A 17875-nucleotide genomic window follows, 5' to 3' on the forward strand; every position below is an offset into this window, starting at 1 on the left:
ATTCAGTGGTAAAGATTGTAAGAAGGTTCTCTACTAAAGTTTGCAATACTTCTTATTAAAATATGTTCCATGAAGTCAAGTTTGTTGTTAAGAGCTCTGATATGTATCACACTTTGTCTGCAGGCCTGACAGACTGCCAACACCTCTCTGTAGCACTGTTACACTATGCAGTAGCTGCCTTCCTACGTTTTACTTTCTGTTTGAACACAACACAAATAGGGCAACACCAGCATTACATTAATTATCACATTATTATTATAGCTGGCTAATTTGGTTGTGTGTATTCTAACGAGCTCAAACACGGCAATTAAACACAACAGTGAACAAACTAAAAAATAAGCAGGAGGATTTTCTTATATTTTTTTCAGTAAAATATTAAGGTTACACATAATGGCAAACACATATTATGTTTACCGTGAAAATAAGACCCTCATCTATGACAGGTTCCAGCTTTGGATGAGCAATATAGATGAAATCCTATATCACACTACTCATATACTGTATGGTGCATTGTGCAATTGTGTATAAAATCAATTGAGAATTATTTATGGATAAAATAAAAAATAATTATGCCTGTTTTTTGACCAATCCAGCAATATAAATACATGCCAAGTCAAAGTACTTCATCACATTACTGCAAAAACCATATAATAAGAGTCGACAGCCATGCTAGTGGCTCTTCGAAGCACAACTATGCTTTGACCTAAATGTTAATGTCAGCATGCTAACATGGTTGCAAAGACAATGCTAACATCCTGATGTTTAGCAAGTATAATGTTTACAATGTTCACTATCTTAGCAAAGGTTAGCATGCTATTAAGCACTAAACACAAAGAACAGCTAAGGGTGATGGGGAGGTCATAAGGTTTGCAGATATGTTTTTTTGTATTTAGGACCAAATAAAGGACAAACTCAAATTCTGACTTTGAAATGGTGCTAAATAAAAAGTTAAGGTTGTAACTTCATCATGAGGGAAGTATGAATGTCTATATATTATGGCAATCCATACAATAGTTGTTCAGACATATTCCTCAATACCAAAAATGTCAAACATAAACGTGGCACTAGAGAAAATCTACAAAATTTGAAGGCAATTGACTTAACAGTTATAAAGATATTTCAGTCTGGACCAAAGTGGAGGACCAACCAACCCACTCACTGCCACTGACATCCATACAGCCACACCACTAGCATGGCTGAAGATCAATCACAGGAAACTCTGGATCACTAGTTTACAATATTGCCTACAGTGACCTAATTCAAACAGAGACAGTGAAGGGATAGTTACCACAGTATGAACATTATGTAGAAATCTGACCATAGACGGTATATATCTTCATACTGCCCTATTCCAAACCTCCTACATTAAGAGGCTGTCTTCATTTGTGCAACTACTGACATTAATCAGAACATATTTACCAGTTCCAGAGTTAAGCCTCTTTGAATTGAATCCACTTAATGTAGCCGTGTGAGAATGGAGACACTCCATATTTTCAGTTAAGCAATGGACACTCTGGGCTACCAATCCTTGTTACAGGTTAGAGACACAAGTGAGTGAAAGAGACACTACATCAAAGATGAGGCTGAGAATAAAACCCCATCCTGCGGTGGCCTTAATCCTTCAACACCTGCGATTTGAAGCACAGTCCTTTGATGTTGTTGGTTCAGCTGGAGAGAAAGAGACTTAATAGGGAGACAGAGAAAGAGAGAGAGAGGGAAGGGGAGATAATAGACTGCTCATTTAACACTGAACTAAAGTGAATGCAAGTTAAGGTGACAGACTGGTGCGGATAGCAAATCAACTCTTCCATAACTCTTCGATGATATAACTTCGGTAAGGTTTACTGCTCCATCTCTCTGACAAAGTACTGTACGCGAATGCTGACTGGCTATCTGCTGATGTCTGGAAGCAGTAAATATATAAAATTTGAAGCCAGCACCAATTCATAAAGACAAGATGTTGTTACTGAGCTTGTCTGGGAGCTCGGGACATTATTTTATAGTCCAGAGCTCCCAGTCCTCCACGACATACAAATGTCCCCACAGTCCTCACACGGTTGGGAAATCATTAGAATTTGTATTTTCTGCTTTTGTGATCTTTCTTTGTGCAATGTTTAATCAGACTGCCCATTATTTAAGCTTTCTGGTGAACGTTTCATTAAAGAATACATAGATGAGTTGGCGTACCCGCTTTAATTCCTCTGTGAATGTAGCCTTCGCTTCATCAAAACCGTCCAATTAAAACATATGTAGCACAGTTCCTCTTACTGTATCACTCCATCTGAAAGACAGCCATAGTAGGGGTATAGCAATAATACCAAATGAGTACAAGACAAACCAAAACAAGGCCAAAAAAGCAGACAGAAAAACCTACAAACGCATCTCCGTATCAGGATTATCTGATCTGTGTCATTTGTGAGAAAAATCTAACCAGAGACAAATCTATGTAATTACATTATGGCTTTCATACTATACTATTACAACAACATACTAGAGAAAGATTAGTTAATTAATCGATTAGTTAGTTAAAAACTTGATAGTCCACTAATCATTGAAGTCATTTTTAAAGCATAAATGACAAACATGACTGTTTTCAGCTTCTCAAATGTGAATATTTGCTTGTTTTCTGAGATTTCTACAATACCAAAATGAATACATTTGGGTTATTGTTGTTTGGGTAAAACTACTGGTTAATTTTTCACTATTTTCTGACATTTTATAGAAGTTTTAACGATCAATCAGGTGATCTCAGACGACAAAAAAGAAAAGAATTGTCAGCTGAAGCCCTTAAACAAACTAAAACAACAGCAATAATACAACAACAATGGCAATACAATAATCTAGGCTACCACACAATGGAACAATATCATGAGGGACAGAGGGGATATGGATGAGCCCGGGGCAGCCAGCTCTGCCACTGCAGGCCATTCACTCTGTCCAGCAGGAGGGAAGCTGAAAGGACAAAATCAGCACAACAGCAAACAAAGGGGAGGAAGGGGACAGATCCTGTAATTTTTACATAATTCAGATTATGTGAATTATTCCTGGACATCAGAGGACACACAAATACCCAACAGGCCAGAGTCGAAGAAGAAAAGAGCAAGAAACATGTAAAATGTAACAGTTGGAGCATGCGTGCACTATGATAATACATCCCCAGTTATAACATGAACATTTAATCAGGGTTGCAGCTAACAGTTATTTTCTTTACAGAAATCTGATGATTAATGGTTTAGTGTATAAAATGTCTTGTCCAACCAAGAATTCACAACCCAGGTAGGTATTTCATTTATTATCTCATAAGACTAACTGTCCATCTACTAATTAAAGATTCGACTAGTTGTTTCAGAGTTCCATTTAATTGCAGGAATCCACTACTACTAGAAAATGCCCATACTAATCCAAAGTGACATCTTTATATTGCTTATTTTTTCCCACCAACAGTCCACAACCTAAAGACATGCAATTTACAAAGATATTAAATATAGAAAAGCGTCAAATCCTTACAATTGAGAGGCTGGATCCAGAGAATGTTTGGCAATTTCGCTTGACAAACGGCTTAAACAATAATCTTTAATTTTATGATTAATTTTATGTCACTCCACTAAACATTGAACTGACTAGTTGGAAGAGATACATTCTAATGTTTCAGTAAAAATTAGCATTAGAAAGTAACTGAACACAAGGATTTCCAAGAACATTATATTCCAGCAATTTTATACTGCTTTTTGTTCAAGTAAAATAAAAAGATAACCTATAACAATTTTGATTTTGTCACATTATTATAATAACAAAGGTGTCGACTGCTAAGGTCAATCAACAACAGATTCATTTTTCATCCTTCTGCTAAAGTTAAACCTCAGTGCATGTACCACCAACCAGCCCCTCTTTCCAGTGCTTTGTTGTGAAGGGAGCATGTTTGGGGGTTGGGTAATAAGAAACAGGGTGGGGCTTCGCTGTTGTCATGGCAACAGAGATATCCCTGCTTTGAACCCCCCTCAACCAGCCACTGTATGGAGTGGAGGAATGCCAGTATATGTAGGCGAGCTGAGCAAAATATTACAAACATGCATGCAGTAATCTACATGGAGTCTCTGCCTTTCTGCCTGTATGTCCACCCTGTCACACCGGCGGGAAATACACAGAGCCAAGTGCCTGCACATGGACAGGCAGTAGGTGTGCTCAGTTGTCTTCTAAGCAATTACCAAGGCCTCTAATAACCTGAAATACAACCTATGCCATTCCTTTTAGTGACAGAGTGATAGGCTCTCTGGCTTCTCAGAGTTCAAACAAGCATAGCCCATCACTTATACTAGTAATACTGCTGTACAGCAATATCTTCCTTAATAGGCTGCCGCTGTTATAAAACACAAGGTTACATGACATTATTGGGCTTCATAAACAGGAACGGGCTCTGTGTGTGTGTGTCTGTGAGATAGCAATAAGGGCTTGACCTGCAGACAACCCCATGGAGGACGTTATACAACATAAAGCAGAGATGCTGATGTTTACATACAGCCAGAAACTGCGGTCCAATATGTGAGCGAATCTACCAACCAGTACACAGACCTGAATTTTATTGTGAGATTTGACAACATAACACAGCTGAAATGAAATGTTTTATAAGCTTTCTATCTGTAAAAGACTGAATTTCAGCCAGTGTGGATGAATTAAACCCCTTGTGCAATGCCATCAACTGAAAGCTGCACCATTGTTCAGTCCCAGTCACTCAGTCATAAGCTCAATATCAAAAAGTCAATATAGCTTTGCTTTCTAAAGGTAGTTGTGTTTAGAAGATATGGCACTACACCTCCTGTGGAGGGTTATTCAATAGCAGCTGCACTAATGAAATTAAACAAAAACCTCAAAGTCATAAAAGTCTGATCGATTTTGACTTTAAATATATTGTTGGACTAAACCGAATGAAATGGACCGTTGGGGATCAACTATATATGTTACAAACTATTGCCACCTGGTGGTGAAATGATGTAGCACTACAAAACACAACCCGCTGATGATACCTCAGATGGATGACATAAGAAAAACCTCAATAAAGAGTAAGATAAAAACAGGCAGATGCTTCCACACCGGCCAAGCAGGGACAATAACTGGTTGTATTAGAATAAAACTGATGTGAATAATTTGCTATGGCCTTCATAATCACCATATCTCAACCCAATTAAACACCTATGGTAGATTTTGGACCAACATGTTAGACTGCACTCTCCACCATCATCAAAACACTAAATAAGGGAATGTGTTTTGGACTTTTGTTGCTCAGTTATATTCCAATTGATAATCCCACGTTAGTCTATATATATATATATATATATATATATATATATAAGTACATTCCTCACCCACTCAATTTTAAAACTGGTCACAGGAGGAATTAAATGTATGTGTCTGAAACATGCAAGGAAGAGGCTGGGTATATGATCTCTACATACTGTGACCAGAACATGGCCCACAATGGGTTTCTGAGGAACATCCTTAGTAACATCATCAATGTGAAAACAGGACAGGCACATTATACAGTATTCAGTCAGGAGCTTGAATAGTTATTGAGAGGTATTAGCCTTTTCATCTTAAGCTCACTGTGGCTTTAGAGGCAGCAGATGAGAAAGAAATACAGTACATGTAACCTTTCAAAACAGACTGACAACCAGCCTCTAAAGCTCTCATTATTTTATGTTTTATGTGTTCACGTCAGTTATAGATAATATGTTTCATCATATTCTCATGTCACCAGGTGGAGGTGCTAATGAATATTCTGGAGGCTCTGGAAAATCTAAAAAAGGATCTCCTTGCAGCCGTCAAACACTAGAATTGCCTTGTATGACCTTTGAGAATAAAACATGCCTTACACTCATCAGCCATAACATTATGACCACCTGGGCCCCCTAGTGGGCCTGACAGGTACCATGATAACAAGATAATCAGTGTTATTCACTTTACCTGTCAGTGGTCATAATATTATGGCTGATCGGTGTATATGAGATAAGAAATACTTTGTCTTGTGGACACCAACTTCTTTCAGAAACCTTTGAGTGTGACAGTTCAGGAGCAGGTCTGCTCACAATGCTTCTTGCTGTCAAGTTGGATCCCTCATCGTCCACAGGGGCCATTGACTGAGAAGGTCACAGTGAGTGAATATTTTCACTCATAAAGTCAGGTGTGCTGATATTGTAAATGCAGCTATGCAGGATTCAATGTGTGACCCAGCTGTACTTTAAACAATGTCCAAGGAAAAACACTGTATCTAGTTAACTAGCAAACTGCTGGGCAAATCGCTAAATTTCTTTCGGTGGTTATGATTTTAAGTACTTCTATTTGTTAGTTTTACTGTTTTTAAAAAACAGATTAAAAAAAACCCCGAAACATTAAACAATAAGCACAAACAGTCCTACCTTAATAGTTTGGTTCGTCATCCGTTTCTCCGGATTCCGTAATTTCCGACAGTTTTCGACGACATTTAAATGCAGCAGAGCCGTTTGAGCGCCAAAGGACAGAGCCCCTGTTTATAGACAAATACACATAAAATATATAACTTAACGTTACATAACGTTATATTATGTCTATGGTTCGGTGGTAGAGTGAGCGAGGTTTTGAGAAAACCAAAAGACAGACAAAGACAAAGACAGGAAGCTGAGGAGGTTTTATTACGCTTGGTATTCAGTGCTAGTTACTGTTACTAGCTAACGTTGATAAGCTAACGAGGACTGTAGCTAACATTATGTTTAGGAAGAAGTCTGCCTGGTTTTCAAGCAGTGTGCCTCAGGGATGCCACAACTTCTGGAGTAAGTAACCTCTTATTTTAGCTCGTTAACCTACGAGTTAGATCACTTTATATCACCAAATAATGTTGGCTAACTGTATTATTAATTTAATCGTTAGTAGGTAATAGCATGCTTATGTAATAGGTAAGCTAAGACACATTCATGCTGCCACTAACATTTTATCAGGTTAACATAATTAACTCACTTAAAAAAGGAAAAATACTGCCACAAATCTGGATTTAAATTAGACGTACACTTTTGATCTTTTGGTCATAATATATTATGTTTCCTGTAGTATTGGAGGGTGGGTCCATTACTGGTTGGAGAGCAGCAGATTACCTTTTCAGTGAGGATGCTTCATGTCCTGATACTCGGAGGTGAGCCTGATGAAGAACTGCAGGTTAATCACCTACATCAAGTCACTTTTTCTGTAATCCCCTCAAAGTGATAATTTTAGTTCTGTTTTTTTTTTTCAGGATATTTGAGAGCAGAGATTACCTTTGGAACAACGTGGTGGTTTTTCACAGCTTGTTTCTGTCTGCCTGTGAGAAGCGCCAGAGCGTAAAGTCTGTGTGCATTGGTCATTATGTGCTACCTCCAGCCTCAGTACAGGATGGTGAGTGCAACTATATGTATATTGATTCACTGTAAACTAAACATACTGAAACAGTGAGGGCCCAAGATAAGTCTGACGGGTTGCATGATGATCAACAAGACAGGAAATGAGAAAAAAACATATTTCATATTGGTTTTTTTTTTTTTTTGCTGTTAAATCCTGGAAAGTTTTACCTCTTTCGGTCTCTTAAAACTATTTAAAGGGACCAGTTTGGTTGAACTATTGTGTTAAAGAGTCACAAATACGTTGGTGATCATTCTAATGATTGATTAATTTAAAAGCAAACCAATTTTATGAATTATCTCTCATGCCGTGTCTCTCTGATTATCATTTAAGAGGTGAGGAAGGTGGTTGGGAGGTTGATTTGGGAGTGTGAAGATGAGCAGTCAGTAGCACAGGTACAAGTACAAATACACCACGATACAGAATTTACACAAAAGAAGATCATGTAAATTACTTTAATCACCTTAACTGGACTTTTACAGGGTTCCTATAAGAGTTTCAGTTGCCAGACAGAAGATGAGCACAGTGAAAAAGGAGTCAGCGTTAACAAGTATGTTAAGTTTACACTGTAAATATTTACAAGTGGAATTCAATAGATTGCAAACTGTCCAGTAAACTAATTTAGTCCCTGCTTACTCTTTTGGCAGTTCTGAACCACCTGACACAGACTCATCAGAAAGTGACGCCCCTCTATGTGGTCATTTGCAGGATTATCCAGTTAGTAACATGTTTACAGGTAAAAACATTTATTACCATTTACTGTAAGATCTTTGAGAAAAATGTCTCTACTTGTTTCTTATAAGATAATAATACATAACTGATGTGTATTGAAGGTCTGGTGTGGAGCTGCAACATTTAATCAATTGGTTGTCAACTATTAAAGTAATTGACAACTATTTTGATAATCAGTTAAATCGTTTTTAAATAAATTTATTTATTTTTTTAGCTGCTCAGATGTGAATATTTTCTGGTTTCATTAGTCTTCCATGACAGTAAACTTAACATCTTGTGGTTGTGGACAAAACAAGACATTTGAGCATCGTTACTTTGGATTTTGGGAAACATCTTTTCTGACATTTTATGGACCAAGCGACTAATCGGTTAATTGAGAAAATGATTTACAGATGAATCGATAGTTAATATAGTTCGTTATTTGCAGCCCTATTCTGGTGCAGTCAACATTTAGATTATGAAACAGCTGATGGAAGAAGTTTCTTCTGTTTTTTCTGTTGTTATATTCACTACAGGGTACACCAACATGGACAACCTGCAGAAGTACTCTGGTGATTTGTGTGATTTCCATCCCCTGTGTTTCCGATGCACCAACTGTAAAGCCCATTGCTGTTTGCCACACACATAAGCAAACATGTATGAAGAGAAAAACACGTTTATTTTACTGGCAGATGAGTTTGTTTTTTAATGTTTACATTATCTACCTGCATGTGTTTATGTAGTGTACATGAATACATAAAATAAAATGGAAAACATAACTAACGCTAATCTCATTTTGTAAGTGTTTTATCCTCCTAACATATTCCCTAATCTTACATGTGTTACATTATCTTGAGAAATATCATAATTCTGTACAATTCATACAAAAACATATCAGGTACTTCATTTAAATCAGTTTCAACTTCCTAAAATGTGTACTTATTTAACAACAAACTCAATAAACTGTGTCCAGGTTGCCCTCAGTATAAAGAGCCTGCTTTCTACTCATCGTATTGGACTAAAGGAAGTTGAAGGGTTTCCTTGCTTATTACAACTTATAATAAATAACAACATAATATAAACATAATTCACGATAACATAGACTAATAGTAACAGTTACAAGTAATGTAATGAATGCAGTATACTTATTTATTTATTTTACGTGGCCGCGGTGTTGGGTCTTCCCCTCGGTCACCCCTACAAAGTGGACTGTTCCGCGGGTGTTCAGCCAATCACATGCTTTGTTTTGGTACCGGCCCCAGTATCAGGAAGGTGAAGCTTGCAGCGAGTGCTTTCTGTACTTTGACTCTGACAGAAGTCAGAAACAGGTCTGAGATTAGTCTTTGGACGCGGACTCTCGTCTCCACCGTGTTTTCAGCTCAACGTTACATCTGTCATGGCGCAGGGAAATCTGTCCGTGGTTCTGCACGCCCAGGGAGACCTCCGTCTGGTAGGAGACCGACCACAAACATGTTACCTTTTGCATGGGACGATTAGTTGCAATCTTTGTGAATTAAACTGACTGCAAACTTTTTGCATTTTGTTTACAGGAAAAGCGTCCCGTTCCGGAGCCTGGACCTAATGGTACAGTGTGACATAATAAATAGTTTATAAGCCACTTAAACAAGCTTTCCAGAATATGTGGGGACGTTATTTATAAGCTTTTAATCATTTAAGGTTTAATTCAATGCAATGTATCAATCCAGTTAACTTTCTCAGTTTCAAAATGCTTCAGCTCCATTTATTTTCCTATAGAAGTATATCTTTGTAAATAAATTATCTTTGAGTCAGCTTGTGTCAAGTCTAATGCACTGCATAGATATTTGTAACAGATTTTCAATTCCATCTGGTCAGTAGTTTGCTTAGAAAATAGACTGAGTTGCCTTTTTTTGCCTCATTTATATGCTGAACAAATGACACAATGCATACCCTCTTACTGCATCAGTCAGTACTGCACCATCCTCACTGTGTCCCTGTCTTATATGTCATGTTTTGTACCCAGAGGTTTTGCTCCAGATGCACTCTGTTGGAATCTGTGGATCAGATGTTCACTACTGGCAGCATGGCCGGATTGGGGACTTCGTGGTCACAAAACCAATGGTGCTGGGGCACGAGGCGTCAGGGCGGGTGGTGAAGGTCGGATCAGCAGTCAAGCACCTTAAAGAAGGTAAGTGGGTGAGTGGTGTGTGTGTCTGAGGGCTGTGAAGAGCAGTGAGTCATGCAGTGTGCACTTCAGAAATCTGTCACTCTGTTAAAGTTGACACACTTTGACATTTCAACCATTTTTATTTTCTAATTCAAAAAGGGTATATTACTTATGTCAACTCTGGTTATTTTACGAACTGTACCTGCAGAGACATACATGTATTTAAATATATGCATTCACAGCACATCATTTTGATGCAAGGAGCCACTTAGTCCTACTCAGTCTTACTCAGCCACACTGCAAAGGAGTTACCTGTATAAACTCATCCAAGGCTGTAAACTTCACCTTGTATTTTTATTTATTTTTTTAGGTGACAGGGTGGCCATTGAGCCAGGTGTGCCACGCGAGATGGACGAGTTCTTCAAAAACGGACGATATAATTTGTCTCCTACCATCTTCTTCTGTGCCACACCCCCCGACGATGGAAATCTGTGCCAATACTACAAGCACAGTGCCAACTTCTGTTACAAGTAACAGTTCACTCAGGATTTCATGGTGTTGCACCAGAGATTACCTAACAACTGTCTGATGTCTGACTGCCAACTGACTCTCTTGCCTAACCTTTGCATGTATCTTTGTCTTTCTTCTTCTTTTCTCTCTGTGACTCCCCCCCAACAATCAAGGCTGCCTGATAATGTGACATTTGAGGAGGGAGCTCTAATTGAGCCTCTGTCTGTGGGGATCCACGCCTGTCGCAGAGGCGGCGTGACCCTCGGCAGCACCGTGCTCATCTGTGGTGCAGGTAAAAATGAGCCAAAACTATTTAACTCACACAATTGCACAAGACTTTTGTTGGGATATTCCATCAACAAGACACGACAGGCTGCATTTCGGGGCATGCCGCAAACTAATATAAACAGGGTACTCTACTTGAGTGGCATGCTGCTGCAAGTAAGGAATCTAATATAACACTCAGTGGGTATAGTCCCAAAGTGAGAATCATACTGACTCAACAAAACTTCAGTCTGGGAAAAACTGCTGAACCTTAGTGCACCCTGTAAATATTAAGCACCTTGAGACTTAATATTTAACAACTCCTTTACTATATGTAATGAAAACAAGCTAATGAATATTTAAGATGCCTGTGTTAAGCAATATGAGACATGACATATAATGAAGCTCTTTTCAAGCTTTAAAACATGTTAATAATCACAACTGTTAGGTTGTCAGATATTTAACCCACTCTACAGACTCTTTATTTCCTCTCTTTCCACAGGCCCTATTGGATTGGTCTGTTTGCTCGTTGCCAAGGCAATGGGGGCCTCGCAGGTCGTCATCACCGGTAACACACAGTTTATAAACATCTGTGTCAACTAGGGCTGCCCAATTAATCTAAATATTATCAAAATTGCAACATTGCCTAGTGCAATATCCTAATCTGGCCTACAAATCTTTTTTTTTTTCAAATCAAAATTTGTTTGGGTCACATTTTAATTGTTTTTCTCAGTGAAAATTAAATTGTGAATCATATTGAAATATCTGTTTAATTACAATACCATAGATTTTTTAACATACTGTGCAGCCCTAATCTCAATTTAAATGACTTAATAACACAACATACAGATTCTGGCAGCAGCTTGAGTTCAGTCTTTTTTTAACTTTTGTTCACAAATCCACCTTTGCTGTGTTCAGATCTGTCCACAGAGCGCCTGACAATGGCCAAGGAGTTGGGTGCAGACTTCCAGCTGACAGTGAAGAGAGAAAATGGACCCCAGCAGCTGGCCAAGAGTGTAGAGGACATGCTGGGTGCTCAGCCTCACATTACTATTGAATGTACTGGCGTTGAGAGCAGCATTCAAACTGCCATCTATGTATGTGACTAACTTCAGTAAAGAACATTTAAAGCTGTATTCAGAATTATAAAGTAGATCTGCACTAGGACAATAGTACATTTACTCACTGTACTTACAATTTTGCATTCAATGTGCATAACACACATTATAACACACATTATAACACACAAAGCTCCTTTCAAGCTGCAAAACGTGTTTATAATCACATTATTAGTGTATGTCTTGAAGTGTTAGGTTGTCAGATATTTAATACACTGATAATGTATACTGATCTTGTACTTAAATTGAGTATTTCCACCACATGCAGCTTCAACTCTACAACAATTATCTGACAGATTTAGTTACTTGTTGCACAGATTGCGTTATAGATTAAACTACCCAACAGTCTATAAAATAGTTAAAATTGGCACAGTAACACACTGCTTGCATGTTAATACATAATATTCTAATATATAATAATATGGTACTTATGATACTTTTAGTTTGTGGTATTGCTGTTTTAACTTTAGTAAAAAATCAGCTTGTTATTTATATTATACTCTACTCACTCTGAAGCATAAATAAAGCAAAAAGTTTCAGTATCTGCAGATGAAATAATCCAGGTTATAATTTATTATTTTATTTTCTGTCAGTCGACACGTTCAGGTGGTGTGGTGGTGCTGGTGGGCCTTGGTTCTGAGATGGCCACTGTTCCTCTGATCAATGCTGCTGTAAGAGAAGTGGACATCAGAGGGGTTTTCCGCTACTGCAACACGTAAGACAATATCCTTTAATTGTTGTTCTATAAGCAGATGTCTTAAAGCAAAGTTGAAGGCAGTTCCACTTGTGAGTTATCTTACAGGATAATTAGGTCATAGAGTAATTTGTGTATCACAGAAGTTTAACTCTTGAGTAAAATGTTTGTCTCTGTGTTGCAGCTGGCCGATGGCTATAGCTATGTTGGCATCGGGTAAAGTGAACGTGAAGCCCCTCGTGACCCACCGTTTCCCTCTGGAGCAGGCAGTCCAGGCCTTTGAGACCACGCGTCAGGGTCTTGGGATAAAGGTCATGTTAAAGTGTGACAAGAATGACCAGAAGCCCTAATCTGACCCTCTGCAGTGAAACAAACCTGACCGACTCAGAGCAACTCAGCATGGCAGGCACAAACTGGACATTGACCCTATGAAAGATAACCAAGCTAGTTCAAAGAGACACACTAATAACGGACAGCACTTTGAACTGACTGCTCTACTGCCTGCAGGCCAGAGATGTAATTAGCATCCAATGGTACGAGTAATTATTTTATGATGCTCAACTTTGTTTTATAACCAACATTTTGTTTGATGATTGTATATAATTTAAGGTTTTGCTCCATTTTACATTAATTATGATTTTACAAACAGTTACTATAGTAAAAGAAAATCTTTAAATGATAAAATTAAAAACAAAATGTGAATTATTTCTTGTTTATATTTCATTCTCACAGGCCCTGCAGTACCTAACAGCAGACATTAGGGGGAACTAGAGACTCAGAGTGGAAATGTATAGCAAAATCTTCATTCTCCATACTAATAGTGCATTATTTGTACTATATATGAATCTTTCCATGCAGTTAGTAAACAAGAAATACATACACACCATTTTATATCAACAGGAATATTAATCAATAATGCCACTGCCAATTAAACTTCACAGAAAGAAAGCAGAGTAGTCTTCCAAAGATTTAATACGTTTTTATCTTCTCCAAAGTCTTTCTGTAGCTTTATTCTGCAATGTATTCTAAAATTTGCATCCATAGGTAGCTCCTAGTGTGTGACATCTAGTAACTCCTACAATGAAATAGCCCAGGGGAAGGCAACTTGCAGCTTTTTATCCCCTCTCCAGTTGCTCCTTGTGGCTTTCACAAAACATTATATGGAAACATATAACAGTTATTTTTTAACATTATCATAGCTGTAAGCCTAAAGTGATTCTTACATTCTCCAACTGTAAAAATATACAGCCATTACACACAGATTAAAAAAGGGTTTAACATTTTGTCAGCTAAAATGTGCTCATACATTACGTCCTGTCTTTTCTTGTCTTTTCCTCTATATTTTGCCAGACCTCAACAGCAGTGACTATTAGTCTTAAATCTTACTAGCTAGGATAGCTATAGATTCTAAATCAAAAAAAAGAAAAAAACAGTCTCAGGGGAAAATCAACAGACTTGTTTCCTTCCAATGCTGCTGGCTAATCTGTATGCTTGGTCTGCTGCGAGAAATTTGCATTTGAAGTTAAAGCTGCGGCTCCAGACAGATTTTGGACAGAAATGGCTCTGTTGATAGCAAAGGTTGCTGATCCCTGAAATAACCTGATTAATCAGGCTGAAAGTAAAAGTCTTATGAAAGCAAAATTAGGAGACAAGTAAAAAATGTCAATTTACTGAGGATTAAGAGATTTAAATTTCATCCTACAAAGCAAGTCCAACTTTTAACTTTAAACTTTTAATTACGAGACAGTAAGACATAATTTTGACTTATCATTTTATTTTCATCATGTCTACGTTTTTTTCTCTTCTTTTCCTAATAGCAGTGGGCTCCCATAGAAACAGACGAATCACTCTAGTCAGTGCCCAGACTACGCTTTCATATGGAAAATCCAACCTCTGACAGAGTCCGTCTTTGGGTTTGATCCAGTCCAGAAAAACCAGCCAGGTTTAGCTCAGATTTTATTATCTTGCCACAATGACATGATACTACTTTACGAGGCATGCACACAGATAATGTTCATATGGTTAAAATTTACTACAATGCATTGTAAAACCATTACTCGGTGGTAAGGCTTGTTTCTGTCACAGTGTGTGATTCACAGTTCTCTCTTTCCCTCTCAAGACTGAAAGCCAACATACAGGTGGGAAGATGTTTGCGGTGACTAAACCTGTGTGTGTTTTTTTTGTTTGTTTGTTTTTTTTTAACATGAGCACAATACGAGACAAGTTTCTCTTTATGTACAGACATTCTAATACTGCTTATGGCAATGGGACAGCTCACACAACACAGTTACATTCACAATCCGCTCATAGTATGCATGAGTTTCAGTCAGGAACACTAAAGATGAACATACAGTAGAATAGCACACAAAAGAAACTTCATTTTTCATACATGTGACTTTGATATCAAAAGCATAATTAATGCATGTTAATAGTTATACTCAGTTGCTTGTTATTTAAATGTGTGAGTGTTTGTACGTGAGATTTAGAAAAGATTTATCTTGCCATTCAGAGGTTGAACTTGTGTATTGCCATATAATGAAGAAAATCAAAAGGATATGGCATTTCTCCCATAAACCCCTGCTGCAAGCATTGGTTTGATTCACATGTACATTATGTCAACTTAGCATATTTAAACCCAACATTTCAAACACTTAACTCATTTCCCCTTTTCACTGGCCAATACGATGATTTTCGGCGTCTGCCGTCATTCAATTCAACAGCAAGATTCAATAAATATTTACAATGCAGCTGTGGCCCCTCCCTCCCCACTGCTTTAATCACAATATTAGCAAAATATGTATTTACATGAGAAATAAATAAAAAGAGAAGAAAATGAAACTATACAAGTAGTATAGTAGAAGTATCATATTGCATTACATGAATATAAAAAAATAAATTGTGATGCATTCGCTCGATAAGTTCGTCCACACAATCTCACTGAAGTGACACAGAAGAGCACATACAGGACAAATAAATAACAAACAGTATACACACACACACACACACATACACACACAGTCTCTCCAGCTGATCAGATGGAAAAAGCGTTGCGTGTCAATAAAATGGCTGTTTCATGTTTAGCACAGACAAGGGGAAGAGATGATGAAGAATTGAAGTCATCAGCTCAAAGAAAGAAAAAAATTAAAATGAATCGACAGGGAGAAGCGATCGCCCCCCCCCCCCTCCAGTCACTGATCAGCTTTGTTTGCCACGTAAGTTAAACCAATCACAGCCGACAGCCTGTCCTGTGGAGCGGTCCCTGGCCATTGTTTATATGTACATAGGAGTCTCCTGTCCTGTTAGAAGTCTGAACATGGCTGCCGGCATGGTCTTCATGTGAATCTGGCAGAGAGAGACAGAAAAAGACAAAATCTCATATAAAAAGGCATCTGAGTGTTTTCTTAGATTATGTCATGCGGTTGAAGTTTGTGTGTGTGTGTGTGTGTTTGTGATTAATGCAAGAGAGCACACCTGGTACTTATTAGCTGCCTCTTCCTGACACCTCTACCTGCTGCAGCTAGAAATCTATACTGTGACGGCCCCTGCCTGATCTGCTGATATGCGGATGTGGTGGACAAGTTACTGTTTTTCCTATGTGTCCTTGAAGGTACCATGCAGCAGCCAGCCACATGTGGAGCACTTGGGCCAAGCTTTCCTACAGGATAAAAACCACAGCCCAGCTTTGCTCTCATCTCGCTCCATCCCCGCCAGCATTAGCAAGCTTTCAGCTTTTGTTTGACTTTTTGTTTTGTTTCCACAGCTACACCTCATACTGCTCACGCACCCACACACGCTCACCACTAATCTTAGGGACCGAAACAACGCAGTTAACACCTAAGTTGTTTAATTTACTGTCATAAATACATTAATTTCACTGTGTTAATTTCTGTATTTCTCATGGCCTAGAAGCTGGATTATGAAAATACAGCAGACTTAAATTATCCCACAATGCAACATAAAACGTATTGTCAAATTGATGGTCACTAAACAAGATTTATCTACCAACATGCAGTGGGCAGACAGTTAAAAGAGGTTAATTTAGATGTCAGCTGGGTGAGAGGAATGACCTCAGTAGTTTTTGATTTTGCCTTTCATACACTATTTAGTCATCCACACAGAAATCACAGAGCAGTGAATATTTATTCCCCGTTAGCTTCAACACAGTGGTCACTAAGTCTTCCTGGGGTCCGGTAGTAAATAGTGAATGACTGAATGATTTCAAAGACAGACTCTCAGAGACTCTCAGACTCTTGTAAAATGAGTACCCAATAACTAAATATGTAACCCGTATACACTATTTTTCTATACAGTGTAATTAACTGACTTTTATATATAGTTATAGTTAAAAGATATTTGCTGCATATTTGCAAATGTGTATATTTCTATGTTAATGTCCTGTGTGTGTGTGTGTGTGTGTGTGTGTGTGTGTGTGTTTGTGTGTGTGCGTGTTTGTGTGTGTGCATCAGTTTAACCTCTCCAACAGAGTTCGACAGGGCCTGGACAATCTTCTCGTGTGCTGTGGCCACCACACTCTGCCCATTGATCTCTATGATCCTGTGACCCACACGGACCCCACCTCGCTCAGCAATGCCTCCTCGCATCAGACTGCAAATCTGACAGGCAACACAGACATGGAAGTCCTCATGTTATCGGCATTTTAGATGAATAGAGAGTAATTAATACCACTGGAAGGGTAAAATGTCGGCAGTGATACGTGATGGCATCTGAAATCGAGACTGCGAGGTTACAAGAGATAGTTTACTTGTGAAAAACAATGATACACTGATTGCTAAACATATTTGGGTTTTTAGCAGGGATTGCAGTGTATATTGTTCAAGGCAAAGCAGCAATTTATCACAACACTGCAAATGACACTGTTTCTTCAGTAGTGAACAGATTAATCTAAGACATGCACATGCTGTATGGTACCAATAGAAAATATATCAACAACTAAAGTTAATTATTTGTAAATGAGAAAAACACAAAAAAAGCAGTACTTTTTAATTATGTTTTGAAAAGTGTTGTATTATTACT

At 38.1% G+C, this 17875-nt stretch overlaps 3 protein-coding genes across 6 annotated transcripts in view; 2 read left to right on the forward strand and 1 right to left on the reverse strand.

Moving 5' to 3' along the window:
- The first annotated feature begins 6493 nt into the window (after positions 1–6493).
- terb2 (telomere repeat binding bouquet formation protein 2) lies at positions 6494–8898 on the forward strand. The gene is made up of 7 exons (XM_051379392.1): positions 6494–6800; positions 7075–7156; positions 7256–7395; positions 7732–7793; positions 7881–7948; positions 8046–8134; positions 8646–8898. The coding sequence occupies exons 1-7, from the start codon at positions 6737–6739 to the stop codon at positions 8756–8758; spliced, it is 618 nt and encodes a 205-aa protein (XP_051235352.1). The 5' UTR covers positions 6494–6736; the 3' UTR covers positions 8759–8898.
- A 486-nt stretch (positions 8899–9384) lies between these two features.
- Positions 9385–13546, forward strand: sord (sorbitol dehydrogenase). The gene is made up of 9 exons (XM_051379391.1): positions 9385–9559; positions 9660–9693; positions 10112–10276; positions 10626–10785; positions 10939–11057; positions 11532–11597; positions 11948–12126; positions 12741–12862; positions 13026–13546. Exons 1-9 carry the CDS (start codon positions 9506–9508, stop codon positions 13189–13191), a joined length of 1065 nt encoding a protein of 354 aa, XP_051235351.1. The 5' UTR covers positions 9385–9505; the 3' UTR covers positions 13192–13546.
- Positions 13547–14780: 1234 nt separating this feature from the next.
- apba2b (amyloid beta (A4) precursor protein-binding, family A, member 2b) overlaps positions 14781–17875 on the reverse strand; it is a 62656-nt gene continuing 59561 nt past the window's right edge. For all 4 annotated transcript variants that reach the window (XM_051379376.1, XM_051379375.1, XM_051379378.1 and 1 more), the window contains 2 exons: positions 17314–17454; positions 14781–16183 (listed from right to left, as the gene is read on the reverse strand). In XM_051379376.1, the coding sequence (XP_051235336.1) occupies positions 16112–16183; positions 17314–17454 (213 nt within the window). In that variant the 3' untranslated portion in view covers positions 14781–16111. The remainder of the gene's footprint in view (positions 16184–17313; positions 17455–17875) is intronic.

Source organism: Dicentrarchus labrax, unplaced genomic scaffold (genome assembly GCF_905237075.1).
Source record: "Dicentrarchus labrax unplaced genomic scaffold, dlabrax2021, whole genome shotgun sequence".
Classification (NCBI taxonomy): domain Eukaryota; kingdom Metazoa; phylum Chordata; class Actinopteri; family Moronidae; genus Dicentrarchus; species Dicentrarchus labrax.

Bases quoted from the DNA above. Each gene is read 5' to 3' on its own strand.
- terb2 (XM_051379392.1), top strand. From the start codon at position 6,737: ATGTTTAGGAAGAAGTCTGCCTGGTTTTCAAGCAGTGTGCCTCAGGGA. The intron at 6,801-7,074 runs GTAAGTAACCTC...TGTTTCCTGTAG, and splicing joins GGGATGCCACAACTTCTGGA to TATTGGAGGGTGGGTCCATT. The intron at 8,135-8,645 runs GTAAAAACATTT...TATTCACTACAG, and splicing joins AGTTAGTAACATGTTTACAG to GGTACACCAACATGGACAAC.
- sord (XM_051379391.1), top strand. From the start codon at position 9,506: ATGGCGCAGGGAAATCTGTCCGTGGTTCTGCACGCCCAGGGAGACCTC. The intron at 9,694-10,111 runs GTACAGTGTGAC...TTTTGTACCCAG, and splicing joins TCCGGAGCCTGGACCTAATG to AGGTTTTGCTCCAGATGCAC. The intron at 10,277-10,625 runs GTAAGTGGGTGA...TTATTTTTTTAG, and splicing joins AGTCAAGCACCTTAAAGAAG to GTGACAGGGTGGCCATTGAG.